Source organism: Mycteria americana, chromosome 3 (assembly GCF_035582795.1).
Source record: "Mycteria americana isolate JAX WOST 10 ecotype Jacksonville Zoo and Gardens chromosome 3, USCA_MyAme_1.0, whole genome shotgun sequence".
NCBI classification, from domain to species: domain Eukaryota; kingdom Metazoa; phylum Chordata; class Aves; order Ciconiiformes; family Ciconiidae; genus Mycteria; species Mycteria americana.
Genome location: NC_134367.1, coordinates 95,253,957 through 95,279,649, shown reverse-complemented (window position 1 = coordinate 95,279,649; position 25,693 = coordinate 95,253,957). Strand labels below are relative to the sequence as shown.

Genomic DNA, 25,693 nt, shown 5'->3' with positions numbered 1-25,693 from the left:
CTTAAAACATTTATGATAAGTGGGTTTGAGCGTGTTAGTGTTGAACAACAGAGACCTGCACTTGTTAGAAGAATTTTCTGACAAAGAGTCTGAAAGTCAAATGAAAAACAGAAGATACCAAAGGCCAGTAGGAGTCAGACCTCAGAGTTAATGACACTTTTGATAAAATAAGCCCTGTAAAGACAAATATGAAACAGGCTATCACGATGGTTATCAACTCACTATCGTTCTTCAGAGTTCTCTTGTGTAGTTATTGTGAAATGGATCTAATCCATTGGCAGCAGATATACCATGTTCAATTCCCCAGTAGGAAAAAAAGGGTCTAATACTCTGATAGAATTTGGGAGACAATGAATATTGTTTATTGATGGGCAGTTCTAAGGCAGTTGGTATCAACTGTCTATATGGCTGGTTTGGGACAGTTTTGATTTTCTTGTGGAGGGCATGACTTCACTTTCAGAAGGTTTATAACATACTGCTTTTTTTTTTTCCTCCCTGCTGGACTCATTGTTTGTTATTCAGAGTATACTGCTGTTATGATAAATGTTTAAAACCTTCCAAACTTAATTTCACATTTCCATTGCTTATTATCTTTTTATTATATAATAGGTATTTCAAATCCTAAATTCTCAGCTCAGTTCCCCTCAATTTTTTTCTATAGTTTTTGTACAAATGTAATTTGTACTTTCACATGAAAAGCCCTTTGGGATGTGGATGTGAGATTCATTAACAAAATTTATTAACTGTCTTCTGATTGATTTTTCAAGAATAATTTTCAACTTTCAGGTTTACTGCTCTTGTCCAGTGTTTCATATTTCTATCTTATGATGTCCTATGTGCATTTCCAGTTTTCAGGCACTGCTGTATTTCCTTTGGTAATAAATCACAGGTAAAGAACACCTAGAGAGATCTAGGTCATGCACTTAACAGTTCTAAACCACTTTTCAGATTACAGAAGAGTGTTTTCCATGTTGTGTAAGGACTTCAAGTGAGAAAATACTTCGGCTTTACACAATGTTAGTGGCAAGCTCAATTTTGGATTTTTTTTTTTTTCTGGTATACTTTTGTGAAATCAGGCTAATCTCTATCATGATGTGATTTTTTTTTTTTTTTTTTTGCTATAGTGATAATATTTGAAGTGCATAAATACCTTTCCTCATAACTGCATGTGGCACATTATGTACTCGTATATGTAGTTCCTTATACTTAGCCACAAACATAGCAGCTTTTTCCTCCTGTCCTCCTCTAGTTCCTCCACTTCAGTCTATGATGCCATCTCTAGAATTCCCTCACATTCATTTTGATCCATCATTATTCTCCTTAACCACTTTCATAGGACTGTGTTCTCTCATAATAAAACATCTTGAACATTTCTCAGCCCTCTTGCCTCTCCGACTGCCTGTATGCTCACATCACTTTTTCTGTTGCTTCCCATCAGTATTGCATGCATCTACTGTCCTGTCATACCTAGAATGACAAAAATAACATTTTTCCTAATTTTCGTATAATCCTTAATTCTGTCCTACGCCTGAGCTCCCAAGTGGCAGGGCGGAACTGGATAAAAGGAACTGCTCTTGTACCTGCGATGTCAAACAGGGTATTTTGACCACACTTCATCTTATTTTACATGAAGTTAATTTCACAGCAAAACTGTTCTTGTACCTCTTCTGTCAAACAGAGTATATTTCAACCACGGTTCATCCTATTTTACATGAAGCAAATTTCACAGCAACTCTGTGAAATCCAAATGCCTCCTCCAGAGTTGCTGAACCCAGTGTAGCCACATTCATACAATACAAAGATGAAATATATTCAAGCAAGATGTCTGGGAAATTGCTACATTGTTAAGCTCAATTTCAAGTCTCACTTCACAAAAATAAACTGACGGTTCTCATTAATCTGTTCATTATGCTGCTAGTAATGCCTACTAGAGCAAGTCAGACAGATATAAAGGGTCATTTTGTGTAATTATTGAGCTTAAAAGCGCTGAACAATAGACGCATTGAAGTACATATTTTTCCCTGTGTTTATATGCTCACATTTTGAAAGATTCTAATAAGGCAAAAGAAGAAAGAGGCTCCGGCTTCACAGACCTGCCTTATTAAGCACGAATAATTAAGATTTCACTGAGAGTTGTATTACATTTCGGAGCATTAGGAGCCTCTCAGACGTGTGGAAACTGCATCTAACATTTCATTTGCTACCTTTTATTTTAGCTGAGTCTAGTCTGATTGAAGAAAGATCTAGCTTCTTTTAAGTTATGTTTCTTAACAGTGATTCAGGATCACAAGAACGTTTTCAAATTGTCAATTTGTCTTTTCTTTTTTCCACTTCTACCTTCAGTTCCTTGTGGTTGCTTTTCAGCCACAAATATGCACGGATCTTTTGAACAAGCCTTGAACAGAGTAGCAAGGATTTGCAGACTGCAGTGTCTTAGTCTCCCTTGAATGTTTTGCCATACACTTACTTCACTGCAGCTCTGCATGAGCCATATGCGTTGAAGTTTTGCTTTGCTCTGTTTTGTCGTGTGGCTGGCATGTTCTCAGCTCCTCTTCATGCATGTTGCATGAGAGTGAAGAAAACATCACAGTAACTCTGACATCAATTTGGATGCTAGCTCAGTTCTGCTTCAGAGCAAATAAGCAATACCAAATACCACCCATAGTATCAGTACCTGTTTCTTTTAGGTATTGGGATTTTTCTCCCATGCCATCGAAGACTTGAATGTCTCTTTGGAGGCCAGTAAAAATTGTCAAGCTAATGATATAAATAGATGTATGTATTATTACTTCACTATATATCATCTAGAAAAAATACTTCCCCCCCCCCCCCCCCCCCAAACTAATAGTGGTAATTAAGTATGTGTAAAATATCTGTTGCGGTCTTCTATTTAAAACAAAAATCAAAGCAAACATTACTTTCTTTTCATGAATTATTATTATTCATTATTATTTTATAATAATTATTATTTATTATTACATTGACATTTCAGTAGAAATTAGAATTTCCAATGGCTTTGCCTTTTTGATTCTTGCCAGATGACTTTCTAAAGCTTCTGTGATAAAATAACAAACTTTCAAGTTATTCTTATTACAAGAGATTACATTTTAGGTATAAGCAAGTTCTCACTCTTTATGGATAACCACTGCTTCTACTGTAAGTGGTAGACACAGGAGGGGTTTTCAGTAAATGTATTTTCATTCGGCTTTGAAGAGTGAAAAGACAGTACTGAAGGGAGAGAGAGGCTGCCTTAATTGTTTTATCAACCCCCAAATAGGTTTCTGATATTCAGACTTTTATTTATTTATTTATTTATTCATTCTTTTTCTGATTGTCTTACTTCCTGGATCGATATTCATAAAGCATCTTTGGTTTGACCAGGAAGGGATTTGTTTTCCATATTGTGAAAGTGGATAGGATTTGGTCTATCTGGTTTCTGTCTGCTGCACTCATTCTTGCATATTCTGCACTAGCCATTCTTTCATCTATATATTCATCTTTGCACTGCTTATCCCAACTGAATCTGAGCAAGGCCAGCTGCTGCCAGAATCACTGATTTTGTGCTACCTCGTAAGTCGTGTAAATCACCACGATGATGTGCCATGGTGCTTTCATCACAAGTTGTTGCTGTCATTTATCTGAGACTGTCATTTATCTGTCCAAGACATGGCCTTCCTGTAGATTTCTGGCTTCCTGTTTTGATGCCTGTGACTTTTAAAAACATATTAATCCAACATACAGTTAATTTGTCAAATTTGCATTCATTGACCACATTTAGTTTAGAAGTTATCAATGTAAAGGCATGGGTTGGATAATCAGGCTTGTCCTTTGCATTATTTCCATGCATAGTGCTCAGCATTGCCTTCCCTTCTGACACAGCAACTTTTCTCACTCGCTGTCCACTGAGCAATAGAGTGAAGACTTTCTTGCATACGTATTTGTTTGAGCACGCAGTTTCTAGAGCTTTTCAATAGGACATTTTGTTCTAGTTTTACTTCTTTTTCTTAAAGACAATATGAATTTACTTTAAACTATTTCACCAGTTACTTCACATGCACTTTGATGTTTTATGGTAAATCTGTCATTCTGAGACATCAGCCATTTCATAGGCTTTTTGTGGCATATTTCACATATGCATTGGGTAGATTCAGATGCACTTCAATATCCGTTGACTTTCTCAGTTCTTTTTTTTTTTTTTTTTTAAATTAATATGCCAGAGATACAGCATTGCTTAGCGGGCAGAATATTTGTTGGGAGGTGGGAGGGAAGAACATGCCAGAATCCGAGATAATATTACTTATTCTAATATTGTCTTAACTGCTTGTTGTTAGGATAGATTTATACAAACACTGAAATTCAAGACAGAGTTGTGTTTCCCTGAGCCCAGGGACCAGATTATAGAAGCACTCAGACTTCTTGGTTCTGAGAACATATTCCCTATGTTCCATTTTAAAACATCTTTATTCTCAACTTCACTTGATTGTCTTCTGCATTTACTTGAACACGGTACCATGCCTGTTTTCAACACGTGCCACCAAAATGGCTAAAAATACTTCACCAGTGTTAATGAATTGGGTTTTGCAGAACCAATATTAAGTTGATAAATGTGGTGTGTGTATCATAGGTGGGGGACACTCCTGGTTACTGAAGCTCCGAGACCTGATCTACATATTCTTATTCATGAGATTAATCATAAAACTTTGTCCTTTCCTCTTTGTACCCTTTCTTCTTGACTTAATCTGTCATCTATGCCAAGCTAAAAAGGAAATCAGATTATATAAACATTGTGGTTTTTAGTGAAAGGTGAAACTTTTATGCCTTTTGAAAAGCTTAAGGGTGCTGACAAAAATTCTGAAAAGAAGATAATTAATTCTAAGGAAATGCTTGCTGAGATTGAAGAATATAAGATTTTGAGACACTGAGATGGATACCTGGGCGGCCCATTTCTGCAGCAACATACTGGGTCTGTAAGTGTTCCTTGTAGTGTAGAGGTACAAGAAATGCATGTATTCCTTGAGAGTTGTAGCATGACTGCATTGCTATATTTTGCTTGATTGTACTATGGTCACTTATTAATACTGAAGAAGATCAGTAAGATGTCGAGTTACACATTGCATATTTTATCAGTACATAACCGTACTTTGGAGATGCAGGCTAAATGTGAGGATGATGGGAAATGATCACTGTGTCTTTTAAACCTTATAGATAATGCCTTGCCAGAATCAAATTTTGCTTTATGGGTAAACATTAATTTTCTCTTCTAAAATAATTTGTAGTCAGAATCTTGGCTGTTGCTCTGTCTTACAGCAAACACCATTGTTTTCAGTGGTCAGCCTTACTTAAATATACGACCTGTTTGACCTTCTGTAATTTGCCATGAAGAAGCTCTTCGATAGTGTAAGAAAACTTGCTCTTAGTAGGTTTATTCCTGTTTTAACTTTATTCTCTTGTTCAGCTTTACCTCAGTGTATGTTGCCCCTCTCAGATATTTGTAAATTCTGTCATCTTCCTTCTGTGATTGATTGTTCATACAGGCTAAGAATACTTAAAATTCACCCCCATAAACATTTGGGTCCCAGTTTGACCTACAACATTAAGCAATTCTGGAAAAGCCGATCGGCTTAAGAGGTCTTCACCAACTATTGCCAACTCTGCTCAATGTAACAGAAATCCTAATTTTCTTACTAGAAAGAGAATACTTCTCCTCTCTTGTCTCCTGTTAAGCAAAGTTGTTTTTTTTTCTTTTCAGTCAGCATGGGAACAAATTTGCAGTTTATGGGTAAGGACTTAACAACGCAGATTACTGCTTTTATATTATGGAAGGATCCTATGGCAGTATATTGGACTGCCTTCACAGAGCCATAATATTCTCTTTTGAAAATGTCTGTGCATGCATGCACATACCCACATGCATGCAGGCACTCACACACATGCACGCTCTCAGTGCCTTTATAAATAAATACTACTACAAAAAGGTTATCCAAATTCTAGATGCTTCGTGTGAAACTGGCCCATTTATCTGCCTGAGATAAGAAAGGAATGCCTAATACTCGAACTGTTGTTTTGTGGTTATGTTTGTTTACTTTGAAATTCATTGTTGCATAAGATCATCTAATAACCTCATGAACAGGAGATGCCCAAAGGTTCATGAACTAGATGGTAAGTTACTATTTTGTCTGTAGCCCTTTCTTACAGGCAAAGCCATTAAATATAGGAACTGTTGACATCTCCTTGTATGGTCAGGAGGCCAGTCAGATGTTAATGCATCAAATCTAGAGATCTGCCCTAATTAGATTGTTGATATTCAGAATCTAATTTCATTAAAACTCTGAAAAGTACACATTTGCTTGTGCTGGCCAAAACAGGTATGGTCTTTAGCGTTACAGATGTCCTGTGTTGAGATATATGCAGTATTAAGCCATTGATTTATTCACAGTAATGTTTTTACTGGGACAGATTATATCTATGAATCACAAAATGGAAGAATTATTATATCTTTAGGTTAATCCTTTGGGGATTTCTGCACTATGTGGTGTATTTTTTTAGAATAATGCTCTGTCAGTTTGTTTCATGTACTTAAGGGGATGGTGCTTCCATTTTGCTCTTTGCTTTTCTGTCACACTGAGTTCCCATGGTAAGAATTTTTTTTCTCAATACCAGTACTGAACATCATATTACCTAATTTCATTCCATTATTTTTCTTGTATCCCTGTAAACCAATGTTTCTTTCTTAATGGATTTCATACACTTCAACTACATATTTATAAAGTCATTCTGCCTTTTTCCTGTTACCTTGGTTGCTACTTAAATAAGTTTTGCCTGACTTTATTTTGTGTTCTTTCATCATGAGTCAAGTTATTTGTGAACTTTACCCAGCTTTTTGTCTATAAATTTTTCAGGTACAGAGTTACAAATTTAAGTACTAAAATTTAGTTTATCAAAAACTATTGGGAGGGGAGCTACATTTTTTTTCTGTTCTATAACGTGGTAACAGAAGCAAAAGTTGTATTTGTTGTTTTTGTCTGTCTTAGTTCACTTTAGTCTCATGTCTAAAATTACTGCAGTCATGGACGTGGGCTCAGGTTTTTTTCTAGGCAAGTTTCAGTCTGAGGTCGCAAGGCTTTGTTTTCTGACCTTGAGGTTAATAGGTAATTCAGTGTGGTAGTAGAAAGGGTTACAGGTTTTCTCCCTTCCATTAGCAAACCTCAGTATGCTTGTATTGCTGTTATGAGGAAGCACATGCTGATTTACTTTTTTCACTGTTTTATTCTTCTTAGAGGCTGTGGTTCAATTTACTGCATTCCTTGGGGGTTTGACATGTCAATTAGATGTTATCGACAGTAATAGAAGGGCAGTTGCTGTAAATGTGAAGTTTTTACGAGTGGGCCGTGAAATCACACCCAAGAGAACGTAAGAGAAAAGTGCGATAAATACAATGTTAGTCTACACAGTACAAAGAAACCGATTAATAGGGAGCATGATTCTGTCTCATATCTCTAAAAATATTGTTTATATATTGGCTGTTAATCAACTATTCCATTGGCATGAAAAGTTATTTAATAAAAATAGCATAGAATCTGTGTAGGATTATGGGGGGAGAAGTCTTCAAAGTTAAAAGCATCCCAATAGTTTTATTACTGTGTATGTTGCTGCATTGGATGGCTTTTCATATCTTTGCTATCTACATGAACATCAGGAGCAATAACTAGTGGTAATGAGTAAGCACAACAAAACCAATTCAACCTCTAGGATTGTGCAAGCTTGTCTTCTGCATGTGTGCTCTGGTCTACACAAAAGTAGGTAAGATGAACTCGTAGGTCAAGTTGCTCAAGTTCACAGCCTTTGTCCACCACCACTGCCAACCCCCAAGGATGTATGTGTAGATACTACATGCACAGTTCTTGTTACGGCATAGAAATTTGGCCCATGGTATTCTGCCAGACAGTTCCCAGCAAATTGCTAATAATTTCATTTTGTGGAAGACTTTTAAATATAAACTATATTTCTGGAAGTACAGAAGAACAACCTGTTGAAATTGAAAAAATGTGTGAGCAGGGTAATTATATGAGTATACAGCTTATGCAGTACAAAAATGTCACTGGTTGCCTACATTGGCATGTGGATATATTTGAAAATTGGTTACTACATTTAGTTAGAAAAATAACTACTACATTCAGTTTTACCATTGCTCAATTTGACTATATTTTAACATTTCCTTTATGTGGTATTTTTTTCTAAAACAGCAAAAATGTCAGCACAGAAGCTGTGAAAGCAGGGGTTACTATAAGGCGTCTTTACATTAGAAGCTTTATGAAGATGTCAGAAAGTTGGTATAGACTTCATTAAATCTACTTTATGTTAGACTTTTTAGTATAATAGGTCTGCTTTATCAAGCCCACGTTTGGTTTCTACAATAAATCATATGCAATAAAATGTTTCTAGCACGTTAGTGAAGTGTTTGGTGGGAGGGACCAATCATAGGGCAGAAATAACGAAGAATTTTGTTCAGATGTTTTCAGAATTATGTGTTTCTTATGGGAAATATATTTAGAATAGAAACTTTTGAGGGGAGTTTTCCCAAAAGATGGGAATACCTATTCTTACTTGTTAATATTTAAAACCGTTATGTAACAAATACTGCAACAGGTGATTTTTATTATTTATTTTTCTCACGTTTATTCTAGACTCTCATTATATTTCTCTTAACCATTTTTATTACTTCTGCCATTAGTACTTCAAGTCCTTTTTGTTTTTTTTTTTTTCCTTATTAGACTGGGTAAAGTATATTTGTTATCTCATCAATGGACTATAGCATAAATATAACCAAGATGCATTATTAGGTGAGTTTTGCCTCTGTCTCTGAGAGCTGTGGAGAGAAAGCTGTTACTTCTGGCTTGCACCTTCCTTGCTTCCTTAAAAGTACCACATTTGACGGGCCACCTTTTGAGAGAGTGCTGTCATGGTGACAGCAGAATAGATGGAAACTCAATTTTAGGTCTCAGTTTTCACTTGAGATAGACTGGGGTAGAGCTGGACTTAATTTGACTTTAATTTAAAAAGCAAAATGTAGATGACCTGTGACTCCTCACAATATTTTCTTTCTCATGCTTTATCTTCCCCCTCGGTGGCTTGGGAGGCTGGATGGAAAGGGGGTGGCTGAGCCAGCTACCCAGTTTGACTTCTGTGCTTTATGGGTCTGACTCTGAATTAGTATGTTAAATTACAGCTTTAACAGGAGAGGGAGTATTACTTCACTTTACTGTTTAGTACTGTTATGGTGGAAAACATAAAACATGCTTTTGTAGGCAATTTATAAGGTAGCTGTGGACATTTTTGCTATTTTATAAAGAAAAATGTCTGTATAACAATAACTGTTATAGCGTTTTTAGTGCACATTTCTGTGTTTATTTTGTAGGTACTCCATAGTAGAGGTTAGTATGGTATTCATTAATAAAGCAAGGGGTGTAACACATCATGCAGAACATACTACGGTACTTCTCGAGTCTCAGTTGGCTTGCTTATGTGTGCACGCAATTTTTTATTTGGCAGCATCACATGCTAGTTACTTGCTGTCTTGTTTACATCAGTACAGTCATCAGACCGATGTATGGAAAGACAACACAACTCTTCTTTCTTTTTCCTGTCATCTGCTTTTACAAATATCTCCTCACTATTCCATCATAACGAATGCTGTATTTCATTTAAAAAATATGTAGTCATACTTGAAAAAGTCCACATCCAAATAAGCTAAGAAGTATTTTGTCACTTACTATAGAACGAGGCATACGTGGACAAGCATTAGCAAAATGGAGGTTACTTGCTGGTAATTGACATTTTTCAGGGTGTGTTGTTCATTTCCACATTTGCTTCCAACTCTTCTTTTCTTTTCTTCTTGGAGTGAGGAACAAAAAAATGGAGGTTGTATGTCACATTGGAAAGTGAGGAGACACAATGTGCACACACAAAATGTACATGCTTAGCCTAAAGCAAGCCATGATATGAATGTGATATGGTTATTACAGTTTGATGAATGTTAATTACATGTAACAGCTTTCTCTTTCGTCTTACATCTTTGGCCTGAGCTTGGTTTCAGCTATAATCAGTGCTGCTCTGGTGATCCCACAGTGCGGTAGTATTCTGTACTGCCAGTGGCTCATTAGAAAACCTCAATAAAAGATAAGCTTCCACTTCTTTCTTAATTTGTTCTTTCTGGAAGAGAAGGAAATAACGGGGGTCACTATTTATATCTTATTATATGTATTAAATCTTTAGAAAGATAGCAGCTTTTCATAGAAATAACTAGGCAAGGATTCTAAATGCTGAGAAAAGCCATTAAATAATTTAAGAGGTGAGAATTGCTATTTTGGAGCTACACGTAGCTTAAGCAATAGCAAGCTATTGTTATAATTTACCTGGACATCAGTATTTCTTGCATTTTTCTTGCAATAGACTAATAAACAAAAAGACAGGAAGAAACATGAAAGTGGAGGGGTTTCAAATTATTTTCTTCTTCTGAATAGAATATGGTGAAGAGATTGTGGGATGCACAAAGCCACTGAGTTTTCAGTGACAGCTGTTGCTGTTGGAGAGGTGAAAGCACTTGGCCCAAGAGTCTGTTTATGTGTTTGAGCAGAGAAAGTGATTTTCATTGCGAGGAGCTCTAAGCGAGACAGGCAGAGTCAGAGAATAAGAGAGCAAAAGATAATTATCTAAATTATGTTCAGGCTATTATAGAAGACGAATATAGTTAAAATGTAATTAAATATGACAGGCTCACAGGATGCAAGCATGGCTTTGGAATGCTAATCATCAATTACTGCATCTCCTTAGGGGAGTTGGGCAGAATGAGAGAGTTAGAAGTCGGGTGGCTGAGGTGAGATGTAGAGCATTAAATAAAACACCGTAGGACTGTAACAAGGCTAATTTCTCTTGGAAAATGGAGCTGTGGTATCAGGGGACCTTTGCAAGCCAAACAACTTGTAGTGCTGCATTTCAGCTTGAGGACCCTGGTGTAAATCTGAGTAGGCTGCTAGTCCCAAGTCTTCTCTTAGAGATGTAAACCTCAGCTTGAGGTAGTGATTATTTCTGTTGTGAAAGTGATGACCAGGACTGCTGCAGATTGAGCAGCAAATCTAAAATGAATCAACCAGCAAGACAGGTGTGAAAGTAGGAAAAAAGATCAACACTTCCTGAATATTTAAAAAAGCTAAACCGTGAAAAATCAATTTGTTATAGGGTCACTAATAAGGAGTACAGAGATACAGAAAATCCAAAGATGACAATGTCAGTTTATGGGAGAAGTAATTTCTGATAGCTTCTTTATGACTGTGTCCTAGGTAAAGAAGGTAAAAGTATTGCCACCAGCTTGAAAGATTTGTTTGCTTGGCATATGAGGAGTGAAGGTGAAGAAGTGGCATCTATTACACAGAAGTATCTAATCCCAGACCAAAAATGAGGTGCTTTTGATATATTTTAATGCTGCTGTTCCTGGAATACAGTGACTTACATATGAATCAATACCAGAGCTATGTATAAAGTTAGGAGGAATTTTTTGTAAAGACCATCAAAAGCGATTTTGGGCATAGAAAGACTAGCTCTTGTGAGGAAAGTATAAAATAAGCACATACACATGGCATGACTACACAAATGTCATGACTATAAAATAATTTGCAAAATAAAATTTCTACAGAGAAACTGAAATTATTACAATAGTACCAGAAGAGATAACTAGTAGTAAAAGGAGAAGATTAAAAAGAAACTTAAGGCTTACCTGTGATGTCTTTAATTTAATTGAGGAATACCACTGAACAATTGTTATGGCTTGATACATAAATAGAAGTCTTACTGAATTTGTTATATCGGCAAAAAAAAAATGTAAAAAGAGGGCAGATATGCCTTGATATTGTTCTGTCAGTAATCTCTCTTCCCATATGGGATTAGTTACACTACATAAATTATCTGTGCTGCATAATTATATCTGTACTGGAGAGGTATTGCTTTGTGTATATTGATGTTCTAAAATGTACTGTTACAGTCGAAATCAGTGCAACTTTCTAGTGAAGAAGGTTTGCCTTGCTTATTTAAAACATGACTTTTTCCAAATCCATTTGGGATGTTTTCTACTTTGTTTTTTCCTTTGTGCTAAGGAAATAAACCAAAAGACCTAATTTGCTCATTATCCCATCAAGTACTAATTCTCTAGTGGCAATATTCTTGAATTTTAATAACTTGAATTTTAATAACTCTTCTACAAATTGTCTATAATTTTGCTTTCCTTTTTCCAATAGGGAAGGAATAAAATGGACACATACCAAAACAGTAAATATTCTGAGGACCAAATTTATTGAAAACCCTATCTCCCTTCAAGTCTCACATCCTTAAGAATTTTTTTTACTATTTTCTATCATGTTTTAATATTAGTAAAGGGATAATTATAATCCAATCCTAATAACAGTATTGTAGGAGAAAGTAAGGACTTGTAATGCAGTGGGAAATGGAAGAACTTAGGAGCTTGCTGGAGGAGCTGATCTAGAAGTGTGTCAAAAGGATCTTCAGAGGCCTTTTTCTCAACCTCTCTTAACATCTGTCATGCCCTTCAGCTGTATTCCCTAATAGATGCGTCAGCTTCCTTGCTGTCACTTCGTATGACAGACAATGGCATTTACTGCCATCTTTGGAAAATCTGCACTGAACTCTTGCAGTGTTTATTTGACCAGCGCTCAGAAGTACTATAAATAAATACAGCCCCATTGATGTTCTCTTCTGTGATCCCTAATTAACCTATTTGCTTGTCACAGAACACAAACTCTACCTTAGCGGCTAGGAAGGCATAGGCTGTTCTTAATAGCTTCTTTAAGATTTTAAACTCTTTTATTTAGAATAGCCTTAGAATATTTTCCAAATTACTACATAGGGAAATCTGATTTTTACATCATCACTCTCCTCACATAAAGTGCGTGCATGTAAATGTGAAAGCATACGCATGATGCAAAATATGGCAGTACTTTGTTATGAGGAGTAGCGTTGCAATCATCTGATTGTCCCAGCCACTCATCTTTGGGACTCTGTACTTCAAGGTAACAAGTTACGTTTGGCCATGAAGATTAACTGACTGGCTGTGCTAGAGTAATATGAGAAGGAAACTCCAGAAGAATTGTTCTCCTGTTTAGGGAAAAAAATGTTTAAATCATAGCAAACTTTCAGATCTTGAGACAGTCAACAAAATAGCCCATTCTCATTTTGTTATTTTATTTAGAGCTTGAAGAAACAGCCTGAGCTTTAAAATAAGGAGGACATAGCCACATAAGGTCTATGCCTCCTAAATAAACCATGCCATTAGGTAGATAACTGCTGTACCTCTGAGGCCTGACACAGACCGCACCTTTTTATTATGATGAGTAACTCTAATTACATCCATTACTTCATGCAGTAATACCAGTAAACCACTTGAAATTAGGTCTTGATTGGGCTCATAATCTTCTTTAAGCAAAAATAACCTGACAGCAGTGATAAAAGTAATAGTCAACTAAATTAAACCCAGAAATACTATGTTTGTGACAGAGGTTTTCCTACTAAGGGGAAATTCAAGTGCCTGACAAATAGTCAGCAACCAAGCTGTTCGTACTGCCAGGCATTGGGGTAGACTGCTGGTGGCGAGTGGTGTTTTATTCCAGTTTCGCTTTGGTCCCTGATTTCTTATATGAACACTTCTGAAGGTATCCAATGCTTTTTTTTGTAGTGAGTTAATCAAGTTATACTTAACTACATTTTATTTCTAAAGTCTTCTGTGATAGAGTCTAGTTTTGCTAAAAAGTTAAATTCTGTATCTAGCTTTCATGTTTTATGAACATAAAAGAATTTAAATTCTAATGTGTTCAAGTACTGATCTAGGATAGCTGAAGACTGGCATCTAACTGAAACCTCTAGTTCCTGTTATTCTTTTTGTTTCTTCTGTTTTACTGTCAGTGTGTTCTGGTAAGCACAAACGTATGGTGGAAACTGGTGTCCTTTTCCTGCTGGGTATTAGGCTACTTGAGGTGTTGTACCTCACCCAGACCAGGAGAGTATGAATGAGGAAGGAAGATTATAGTGGTCCCAATCTACCTCTAGTGTTCTCAGTCTAGCCCAAAAAGTTATACTCCAGCTCTGGGGGGGTGGTCTGTTCTCCCCGCTGCCTCTGTGTCAGGATGGGGAAATCCTCACAACCTGAACTGCGAAGAGTGCTTTATGCCATTCCTAATTTATTGGAAGGACCTTGGCCCACACAAGGGAAGCTTGGCTCCTCTGCCTCCACTGCTCCACTTAGATTGGAGGAGTTTATTTGAGGTTTTGGGTCGGTTTTTTTCCCTAGAGCTGTAATTTTCTTAACCAAGCTCTGATGATTTCTCAGGAGTAGTTAACAGATGGATGCATTTACTTTTATTTATCTGACCTTTTGTTTATCTAATACAGTCAATATTAGGCAAGGATTTTAGACTTTGATTCAGCTTTTTTTTCTTTTACCATTTTCTTAGCTTTCAGCAATAGTATGAGTATTATTCCTGCATACAAATCGTAGTAGTATAAGGTATGTATGAAAACACATAAGCAGAGTCAAGGCACTTAAAAATAAAAATGAACAAGGAGTGCTGGCAATTCAGGTGATGACAAGTGTTTCTCTATTTGCCCTATTAAGTGATAATAGTACATACTGTCACTTGAATGGATTCTCTGTATATGGTACTGCAAGCTGTTGTGACTGTGTTTAATATTTGTATGTCTTTCTGGAATTTTTTTGTAGATCCTGGCAAACAATCACTTTTGATAAACAGCCTGCATCTTTTATCAGAATAGTCGGAACTCACAACACAGCTAATGAGGTAAGGACCTTTTACGAAAACTGTATTCTTCATGAATATACAACAGTACAGTTTTTCGTATCTTGCAGTGAAATTGATAATGCCTTCTTGATAATGAAACTATCAATGACAGTTATCAAGGAAATTGATAATGCCTTGGTTTGTTTTTTTGCTCTGGCAACCTAGCAAAATAAGAATGAATGCTTTTCTTATTTGAGTATCTGTGAACTGTGTTATCTTCCCTACAGAGTTCAAGGGCTGTTGCCATTCTGAGGGATATTTGGGGGGCTTTACAAAGTACAGTAAAGTGTTTCTGGTTTTGACCTTTCCACAGTGCCACCAAACATTCCTATTTGATTTGGTTTTAAATTAATCCTTATTTTGATGAATGATGAAAATACCATTTTAGTGCATGAGAAAGGTGTATAGTCTCTGATTACTTGGTTTTATCACCTTTATATTATCTTTTTAATGAATAAAACATAAGAAAAATCTCATTCTTCATAAGAAAATCTTGTTTGTATAAGACTTTCTTATAATTAATTTTCATACCTAGTAAATCAGTTAACCAATAGTGGCCAAACCAAGAGATTTTTTTCAATTCATTTTATACAGAAAAAATATATTTTGCCCTAACCGACCAAGTGCAATGTCATCCTCTTTTTATTTACTTGTGCTTCTGTCTTTCGTAATTGTAGTGTATTGTCTCAGATTAAGTCCAGATTTTATAGTTGACTTTAGTGAAACAATTTACAATACGTGAATTTAAGAATATATGTAAGTCTTTGTGAGATTAGGACCTTATATGACGAGATTATAAGAGGCACCAAAAGCTGCTGCTTCTGTGTATATGCATGCATGTCTACATGCCACACGTGTAGTTCACCACAAAACACAGTACTTTCACACTTTACAATGAACTTTGGATAGCACTATTACATTTGTAGTAAATAGAGTTTGTCAACTCTAGGAGTCAGGATTTCTGATCATATTTAGCATACGGGGTTGCTGGTTCTTAAGCATTGGAAGAATTGTCAAACAGCATTGTTTATGTCCCAATTTTAGAGCAATTATTGCAAACATATGCACCACCAGATGTCAACGTTAGTTCTCAGCAGACAGTTGGAAAGAAGCTGACCAATCAACTGAACTGGGAATACATTTTTTTTTTTTCTAAGCACTGTCTCTTGCAGTGTATAGTTCAGTCTTAATCAGTGAGCTCTTAGAAATACAGAGACAGAACGTTCCTCCAGGGTTGTTGTACGTGCATGAAGAAGGCCTTTTCCATTACTGATCCATATAGAGAGTCTTGTTTGCTCTTATGCCAGTCTGTGTGAGTTCTCATTTCTTTATTAAAAAAGAATGAGGTGCATTGCCTACACTTAGCAAATCAGCCTACAAGAAACATGACCTCCAACTCTTAATTCTTAAAGGTAGCTTTAAGCCCTGAAGAGTAATGGGCTTTTAAACATAATTCTAATTTCAAATTGGTTACTATTTCCAAGGAATTTAATATTGTGTGTAGTTATTTATATGGAGCATTGCATAACTATAGCGAAGATCAGTATGTGCAAATGGAGGCTACAGCTGTTCATGTAGTGGCTCAGTGGAACTACAAACACATGATGCTGTTCTAGATCTTTTCCTCTTTTGTCTTTCAAATCTGTATCCAACACTAATTTTTTTTAATTATTTCTCCTAAAGCTTGCAGAGGAGGAACATTACCAGCATGCACGTATTACTAAATTACATTTTTTGGATATATATTAAACAGATGGTCTGTAACATTTTTGTCATAAATTTTCATTTTCCAAAGAAGGCAGCAAGGCATTTTTCATACTTGCAATTTAAATAATAACACTGTAACCAAAGTCTTGCTTTGTTCTGGAGTCTATAGTCTCGGTAGTCTCTTCAGTAAGAACACAAGCAGTTTCTAGAATCATTTGCCCACAGCTGGTTGTATTTTATATCAAACCATTCTCATTTTAAACAAAAGATGCTAATGGCAGCATATTCTCATCAAAGAATTTTACTGTAATAGGTACAAAAATACTCCCTACGTGTTCTACCAACACATACCTCTGAACTTTGAAGCACAATCTGTACTTTCCAAAGGGAAGAGTTTATTTTTGGAATTGCAAAAAATCCCATAAAATTTCTCTATTTTGTGAATGATTTCATCTTTTAAACTCATCTTTTCCTTTGCCATATTTTCTAAGTTTTGAAAGACATGATGTTGACAGATTTTTTTTGACCTGGCATTTGAATATTTTTTGGTATGTTAGAACATGATAGAAGTGTAACTTTTTGTTTTCTTGAGCTTCCAGACATCCTACTTTTATAAAGAAAAGGATTATTTTTCCTTAGTCCTTGTCATCTTCTATTTGTCAGACAGATCACCTGATACTTTGACTGTGTAAGTTTTATCTTGTTATTCCTCTTCAGTATTACTGACCTGGAAAGGACACCTCGTTGCTAATGTGAGAGCTTTATCTTACAAATTACTGCACCAGTGTATATGTACTTGGTGTTCCTGCTTTGTACGTCGGACCTTGCTTAAAATATCCATGAGAATTATAACATGCTGTTGATCAGAGGATAATGCTGAACTGTTATCTCTGCCTTTCAAGACACACACATGCAGGATTGTTTGTTTTAGTAATACTGTTCTGAAATACATAATTCCAATATTGGATGAAGCAGATGAGCTCAATTGTACTTCTCAGTCCTCTGTTTCTTTCACAAGCTGTATTCTCTATATGTTGAAGTGGCAGAGTAACTGAAAATAATGCTGTATATTCACAGGCCTGTTAATGTGCCAGATGTTGAGTTGAGCATTAAGAATTTAGTTTGAAAGAATGGGTAAAAATTAAAGTTACAATTTAAGAATCGGGTACTTCAGACTTTATATAGACTAGTATTAGCTAAATTTCAGTGGTATCCATGCTATATTTAAAAAAGCATGCATAACTATGTAAAGTGAAGTTTTAAATGAGAAACTCTATTGGTGTGGGATACAGTAGAAATACGGAATCTTCTGACTTGGAGACCTCCATCTCATTCATTAAACTGTGATGCCTTTCAGGGAAAGCAGCGTCTTACAGAGGTGCACTGATGAGATAATGTTCTTTTCTGCAAATTCTGATGCTCATAAGTTCAGCTGGAAAAATGACAATAGTTGTTACTTTAAAAACATGAGAGCAGGATGAGTATAAAAGGGGCTTCTCAAGAAGTGTAGCTGAATGCAAAAATTGGCTTCTCAAGAGCTGTAACAGATGGAGAGAATTCATGCCACTGTAGAAATTAGTTCAGCTTTAGAAGAAAACTCACCAGAAGAAATGCAGAGGAAAACCATTTTGTGCACATGTGTGTATGTGTGGGTACAGGTGTAGATTTGTAAACTGTTCATATGTGTGTATATATAAAGGCATAGCTATACATACTTATGCGAGCATGTGTATATATATAGAAATATAAACATGCATCGCTGTGTATCTGTATAAAAAACTGCAAGAATTCTTACACTGAGAGGCACAAGAAAATATAATGGGGGTAAAAAAAAACAGTGACTGTGAATATTTTTTTTTTTTAATTCGTTTCATGTGTGCTGTCAGAATTTGAATTAACTAGGTACCTCCTCAGAAAAGACCCAGGGGCTATTGCAGACATGTCATTGCAGATGTCTGCTCAATGTGCACTTGAGCAGGGATGGTCAAAAAGAATAATAGGATTTTCGGTTGTATTGAAGAAAGGCTAGAAAATATAATATTCTGTAGTCTTGTATGAATATGTAGTATACCCATGTCTTGTTTATGGTATCTGATTTTGCCCACATTAACTTGAAAGGGTCTGGGAAAGGGCAGTTAAGATTATAAGAGAATGCCTTAGTTTGTGAGAATAGCTTTAAAGATATGATCTACTTGCAAGAAAAATGACAGAAGATGTCATAAAAGCATACACAATTAAGTTAAAACAATAATTTGAAATTCAGTTTTTAATATTCATCAAGCTTTAGCTATAGAACTCCAATGCATGACAAAATAACAAATTTTGAATCGGTATAAGAGATTTATTTGTTTAGTATGTGGTGAAGCTGTGCAATTTGTAGCAATGAGAAATCATGTGGAAAGTTTAACAATTTTAAAGAGTTACTCCCCCTTCTCCTCCCAGGCACTTCAAAAACAAGTAGAAGTAAGAGTAAGTGAAGTAGAAAATAAATTGGAAAAAATGCTTAAACTGATGGTCCTCTTACTCTAAGATACAGTCACCTGCACGGTGGTCCTGGGTATTGTTCGAAACATCAAAAAATGATCACAGTTTGAAATGGAATATTTCAGCTGATGAAGCAGTACCCTCCTTGGACACTCTGAGTGCCTTTCTACGTACTCCAGGATATGTCTGTAGAGCTACCATTGGTATTACAGCAGAGGGCAATCTTGAAATAGAATCATATTGGTAGTGATTTAAACTTCATTTCTAGTGTGTATGAACATTCAGTCTTTTGAGGAAGTAATTAGATCATAAGATACGTTTAAGACAATTAATATAATTGTTGTTGTCATCCGATAGCATGTAGTAGATATTTATGCTACTTGGCAAAGAAAAAAATCATTTACAAATATCTCTATCCAGTTTGGAACCATCTTTCTGATTTTTAGTGCCATATGTAAAGGTTGGTATAATTTGAAGGCCTTCTCTTTCTCCACTGGTATCAGTTTATAATATTTATGGCCCACGGACAGATGTGTTTTGACCTCATGGTGAAACATTCTAAATTGACTAAGTACTTGGGCACTTATCTGACCTGCATACTTCCATATAGACTTCATCTTACTTTGACCATGCTTTTGCCAGCATTTAATTGTTTTGCTTTATCGTCCTTTTTTGTTCTCTCTAGGTGTTTCACTGTGTGCATTTTGAGTGCCCAGCACAAAACAGTACCCACAAGGATGAGAGTGGTAAGGAAGTGGCAACAACAGAGGTGGGGACTGGTGGACAACAGCTTGTTTCTCGCCCTGTTCGAGCTGCAAGCACTAGTTCCCTGCATTCCCCTCCTGGATCCACCTCACGTTCACATGCTCACCAACCGTAAAGGAGATTGAAAGGGAGGTTTTGCAGCCCCGCTGACGTTATATGAAATTATTCAGAACCTTCTTGTGCTGGCACCTTTTCTTTCTTTTTCTCTGTGAACAAAGGGGACCATGTCTGAAAGCTGGAAATGCTGAAATGGAAAAGGCTTTTTGCAAGGACATGAAGAGACTGCCTCGCTCTCCTCAATTTGTTCAAATCAGGATGGTCTCTGAGGGGGGAGAAAATAGGTCTTCAATCTTCATCAAGTAGCCCATTAACACCCTACCTCTCTAATCTAACCAAGGCAAGGAGAACAGAAGGAAGTAAAAGGCAGAGCTACGGTGGAAATCTAAAATGACTCGAGCAGAATGGAAGGCATATGAAATAAGTATTTGTTCCCTGAAGGTTTCCATTAGCAAAGAAAATGTTTATGGAACACATCAGTCGAATATATGTTATTTTTAAAAGTTATTCTTCATTCATTTTCCTTTGTAACTAGTAATCTGTTTTCTAGTAATCTGTTTTCTAAATTGTTTTGACTCTGTATTCCACTTTGTCTCTTATTTTTGGCTGTAGCAAATGCTGTGCAGTAGATTAAGGAAGTATCAAACATGTTTACCTGCTGAGGTGCAAATTCCCTCATTCGTCAGTGGGATGACAAGAAAAGCCTTCGTGATATCAACAAACTACTTAATTGATGCTATATTAATCTTGACCTTAGTTGACTTTTCAAAGTACAAAATTATGATTTCTTACACTCAAAAAGGAAAATCCTAAATCAAGCATCTGTCTGAAGAAAAACATATTTTTCACTCCTGAAGATGATTATTTAAATTTTACCTGTATTTCTAAGAAAACTTGCAACAGATCATCAAAAATGTTTGGTTTAGAAAAGTGGAACTGCATCTGGTTGCTGACAAGCAGTTGTTCAGAATACAAGAAGAAGAATTTGCGGATACTTATTTTTTTCAAAGAAAAAAATGTTTTACAGTCTGGAGCTAAAAATTCAAAGGCTGTGTGTGCATAAACTTTTCTCATAATCTTCATAAAATATGATGCTTTTACACCGTATTGTAAAAGATCTGGCTCTTACTTTACAATCACAGAATTTGTTATCCATCTCTGTCTGGATTACATTGCCTGCTACTTTGCTTATTCTAAGTGTTTCCACGCTGATGATGATGCAGTCTCTTAATCTCCAGATCTACGTGACTTTTAGGAAGAGCTCCATGCTGGTCTTTCAGTATGGGATAAAGTGATTTTGTATTAAGACAAACGCTGATGTAATTGGCAAAATTGATTAGGAGGTTGTTACTCCTCATGAAGTATGTTATATTGGAAATGTCAGCTATCTGGTTTTATGAACTTGGAATTTCCTGTGGTGACAAATAGCCTTGTCAGAAGAAAACAAAGCTAGCGCAGGATAAATACAGTTTTTCTTTGCATAACCATAGTGATAAAATGAGTTATATCAACATAGCAAATAGTATGTTAATTTATCACACTACTTAATTTGAAAGAATTTCCCTGTTGGATACTGGTTGTGCTAAAAACAGGAAGAAATATAACAAGTGGTAGCAATGAATCAGTAGAAACTTTGAGGGAGAAAAACTTTCTTTTTCTTGTTTCAAATAAAATTGATTAGGCTTTATCAATAATATTATAGTATTTTTCATTGCCAAATTGCAGTTGAGTTCTGACATTTGCATACAGCCCCCTCCCTTCCCACTGCTGTCTTCTGACTTGTGAATGTCTGTTGGTGAAGATGCATGCCCACTGCGTTATATATAGCTTATAATACGTGCCACAGCTGCTTCAGATGCTGTAGAGCTCTGAGGCAGGATACTGCTCGTGCTGGCCAGCACCTTGCCTGGGGTGCTGGTTACCTTATGGCTTAACAGCCTTTGGAGCATGTAAGAATTGAGACCAGCTACTGGGGACACAACTCTCTTGTTTAAGTATAGGTCCAAAAAGTTGGATTTTTTTTTTTCTTTTTTTCCTTTTGAAAAGTAAAACCAGAAAACTTTTCTATTCTGGTTGTAATCCATGCTGGAACTACTGAGTTGCATGAAGCATGTCTTGTCTTTGGTAGATAAGTCTTTCCGTGTCAGTGGTGGTATTTCTTTGCAGTTTGATCAAACAAGTTTGCTTTTCTCAAGCTGTGGATAAGCAAAGGGTATAACTTCCTAGCTGTTAGTCTTTAGCAGTCACTATTGTAGAGAACGTTTAAAAAAAAAATTAAAGTTTGTGCCAGCTGTTCTGAGTCTAGGCTCGCAGAGAAAGAACAGGATTTTCAGTTTGTAATCTTTGATGTGCACAATTAATTTTTATGATACAAATAAGTCTTGTAGACTATAACCTACTGCAAATCTTTTTGATCTTGTCCGATGACTCACTGTTGAACAGAAATGTCTATTTATTTCCCATGACATTCGCTCTCTGCCAAGAATCTGAATGAACAGATCTGAGAGATTCCCAAAGCAAAAACTATCAGGTCCTATAGACCCTCCAGTTCCCCACCCCCAAAAATCAATCAAAACAAAAACCAACTTTGCATTGTCCCTCCGTACAGGTGAACAGAAATTTTTAGTAATAGACTGATTCTCAGTCACACATTGCCTTTCTCACAGTCTTTATTTTCTTCTCTTAGAGTTACTCTTAGAACCTGTCACTGAGGTGAGTCCAATGTGATCACAGAGCTCCCAGGCTTTTAAGACAAGCCCTGCTACAATTCACATTTTCTAGTAGGAATCCTTTACTTTTTTATTCAAAGAAATAATGTTGAAATGTTTAAGGGACCTGAACTCTGTTTGGTCTTCTAACACCACCTGCCAACAAACACCCCTAATATCTGTACTGCCTAGTATAGGTATCTGTCTTAAACATTGTGTCAGCAACATATTACTGGTAACAAAGGAAGATGCCACACAGAACTGATCTGTGTTTTGGTGTGAATGTTCTCATTCTTTCTAATTATTGGCTGTATTTATTTACTCCCAATTTCAGATGTAGTTCTTGTATATTCTTCTGAAATCTTTTTTTTTTCTTTTTTCTTTTTTTTTCTTTTTTTTTCTCCTTTCAGTGGAAGTAAGTTGTGCTGTTATGGCTTGATATCAAGGTTTATCAGAGTGATGAAATACTATAATTATTCAGAACTTTGTTATCACTTACTCATATTTTATTTGCGACAGGGGTAGAGCAGAACTGACCAGGTATTCATTGCTTTCTTGTCAGAAACTATAAAATAGACCTGTTGTTAGATTTCTACATAATAGAACTAACTAATTGTCACTATTAAGCTATTATTTCTATTTAGTACTTTAGTATCTTTAAATTCCCCAGGCCTCATTTTCTCACTTTTTCTTCCATAGGTTGAATTCAGACTTAATCTCAACTCATGGAGCTCAACAAAGCTCTTTCTAAAGTCTCTTTATTAACTTATTCCAAGTGCATTTAAAAGATTTTTATTCACAGAATTGTACAGCCAGTATCAACTCCTTAAAACTGGTTTATCCAGGAAAATTAATTTCTCAACTGAACAAAAATTGTGCAGCTCTGTCTTCAAGCCATTGCCAATCAGCTCTAAAACAAGTTCAAATGGCATGTTAAATGGAATTACAGTGACAGAAGTTAATCTAAGTCTAATGTAAAAGACAATACACAGCAGGAATCACCAATTTTGTTAGAGAAGGAACTGTTCATTGCAGTTTCCTTCCTTTAGAGCTCAATTTCTTTCTTTTTTCCCCATGAAAATCAGTTTTTTCTCGTTTATTATGACAACTCATGAAAGAGCTCAGTGCTTCTCAGCATTGCTGAAAAATTCAAATTAATTTAATGCATCTTCATCTTTACTAATGATAACATTAAATTAGAGAATTTTCAGTTTAGTATCTGACTTGATGAGATTTGGTTTCCATGAAAGAAAGCAAAAGATGTCTATAATTGTTCCACTCTAAGTAAATTAAGTTTTCCAACTAAATGCATGCGAGCATCTACTAATTATTCAGTGATGTTTTGTACATCTAGAGTCAGTGCGAAAATTAGAAGACAAAGTTAATGTCATTCTTGTCTGATTGTTGTGTGTTCGTCGTTCTGGTTATACATTGATGCCCACTCAGAGACACTCAGTAAGGAATTGGAACTTAGATGTGATTTCACAGAAAGTAGACATGCTATACATTGCATTTATCTATGAAAGTATTAATTGGCTTATATTTTGACAGCTGTTAATATGCTGTCAAATGGACACGTGAACGCATTGGTAATTTTGTTGTTGTGGCTGGAGTAGTCAGCAAATAATCAGATCCAGTAAGAGTTAACATATTTGAGAGTAAACGTTTAGGCTTGTATGTCATATCAGTTGCCAGAGGACTAAACTATGCTTCAGAAATAGTAATTTGTAGATGCCAGAGGATGTTTGAGGCCTGCTTCCCATCCTCATCTTTCAATTAATGGCATATTTAGGTTAGAATCCTTAGTTCTCGCTGCACTGATTGTTGTTGTTGCCAGTTGTACTAGTTAACTCATATATAGAAGGTCCACAAAGCTTTGTTCAGGATACAGAAATAAACGTCCTGGATCAAGTTTTAGGAGTACCTAAATATTCGTGTATATATATCTGTGTGTGTGTGTGTGTTAAATTGAGCTAGTAGCTAATTATTTAGCTTGAATTTAGAACAGGTTTTAAAGCTCCAAAACTTAAAAAAAAAAAAAAAATCTGTGCAGGCAGGTGTGAAATGCTACCATTGTCATATGGCAGGATGCTGACTCTATTTTATGGTTGCTTAAAAAGTGTAAATGTCTAAACAAGGTATGGGTGAGCAAGTCCAAAGCTGGTTTTTGCCCAGTTGTTAAGTATTGGCAATTTGGCCATAGTGAGGTGTATAAAATAGAGCAAGTTAAATGCTCATCTCAAAGACAGGGCTGCAGTCCACAGAACACGCCTATATTCCTCATAGCTACCTTGTATGCTATGGCTTGCAGTGTTACAGAGTGAGCCTTCATATCGCTTCTGTTAACTGCTCAAAAAAACCCTGCAGGGTTTTCTTTGGCCCTTCTCAAGCTTTCATTGCAAAGCTTTGGCTGAGGTAATGTCGAAGTCCCACCTATATTCCATGATAGAATCTGGGTCTGTGTGTGATTTTACATGCTTACTAGAAAAATAGTTTTAAAGTCACCCTGCAACTTTTCCTTAGATAAAGAAAGCCCAAATTAAAAACTGTAGTATAATACGAGGAAACTGCAGGTATCTGTCATTTACCAATAGACTGACTGCCAGTACAACTACATACCAGTTTTATAATACTGTATGTGTTTAATTACTATGATATGTACAATGGTGGAAGGAAGTAAAGAATCAGCTCTGCACACCCTTGGCATTAGACATTATCACCCAACCAGACGTCAGAGAATTACTTATTTTCTTATTCCTTCCAGCCTAATAGAATAATACAACTCAGTGTTCTGAAAAACATTATAATTGATTCATTACATAAATGTCATGGAAACTGAAGTTCAGAATACTTTGGCTAAAAATCTGAATGAGTGGTGACCACCGAGTACAGGTGTATACATGCCTCTCCAGTGCCTCCTGCTGCTTTAGGCCCTGGCCTTTCGTAGAGGAGGAGAGCTGCGCTGTTGGTGCAATGCAAGTACTTTTCCTCATTAGAACTTTTACTCATCTATTTCGTATTTATCATCTTGGCACATCTATGTCTTTGTGCAGATACTCGCCCCTCGGTTAAAAGAAAGTAACCTAGTTTCTCATGATTTTCAGAATTATCCAG

At 36.0% G+C, this 25,693-nt stretch overlaps 1 protein-coding gene across 1 annotated transcript in view; it reads left to right on the top strand.

Annotated features, from left to right (window-relative positions):
- The window catches only part of BTBD9 (BTB domain containing 9), a 138,022-nt gene extending 113,498 nt beyond the window's left edge, over positions 1-24,524 (top strand). The window contains exons 11-12 of the mRNA XM_075496200.1: positions 14,780-14,858; positions 19,735-24,524. Coding sequence (XP_075352315.1) covers positions 14,780-14,858; positions 19,735-19,929 — 274 coding nt within the window. The 3' untranslated portion in view covers positions 19,930-24,524. The remainder of the gene's footprint in view (positions 1-14,779; positions 14,859-19,734) is intronic.
- Positions 24,525-25,693: the final 1,169 nt, after the last annotated feature.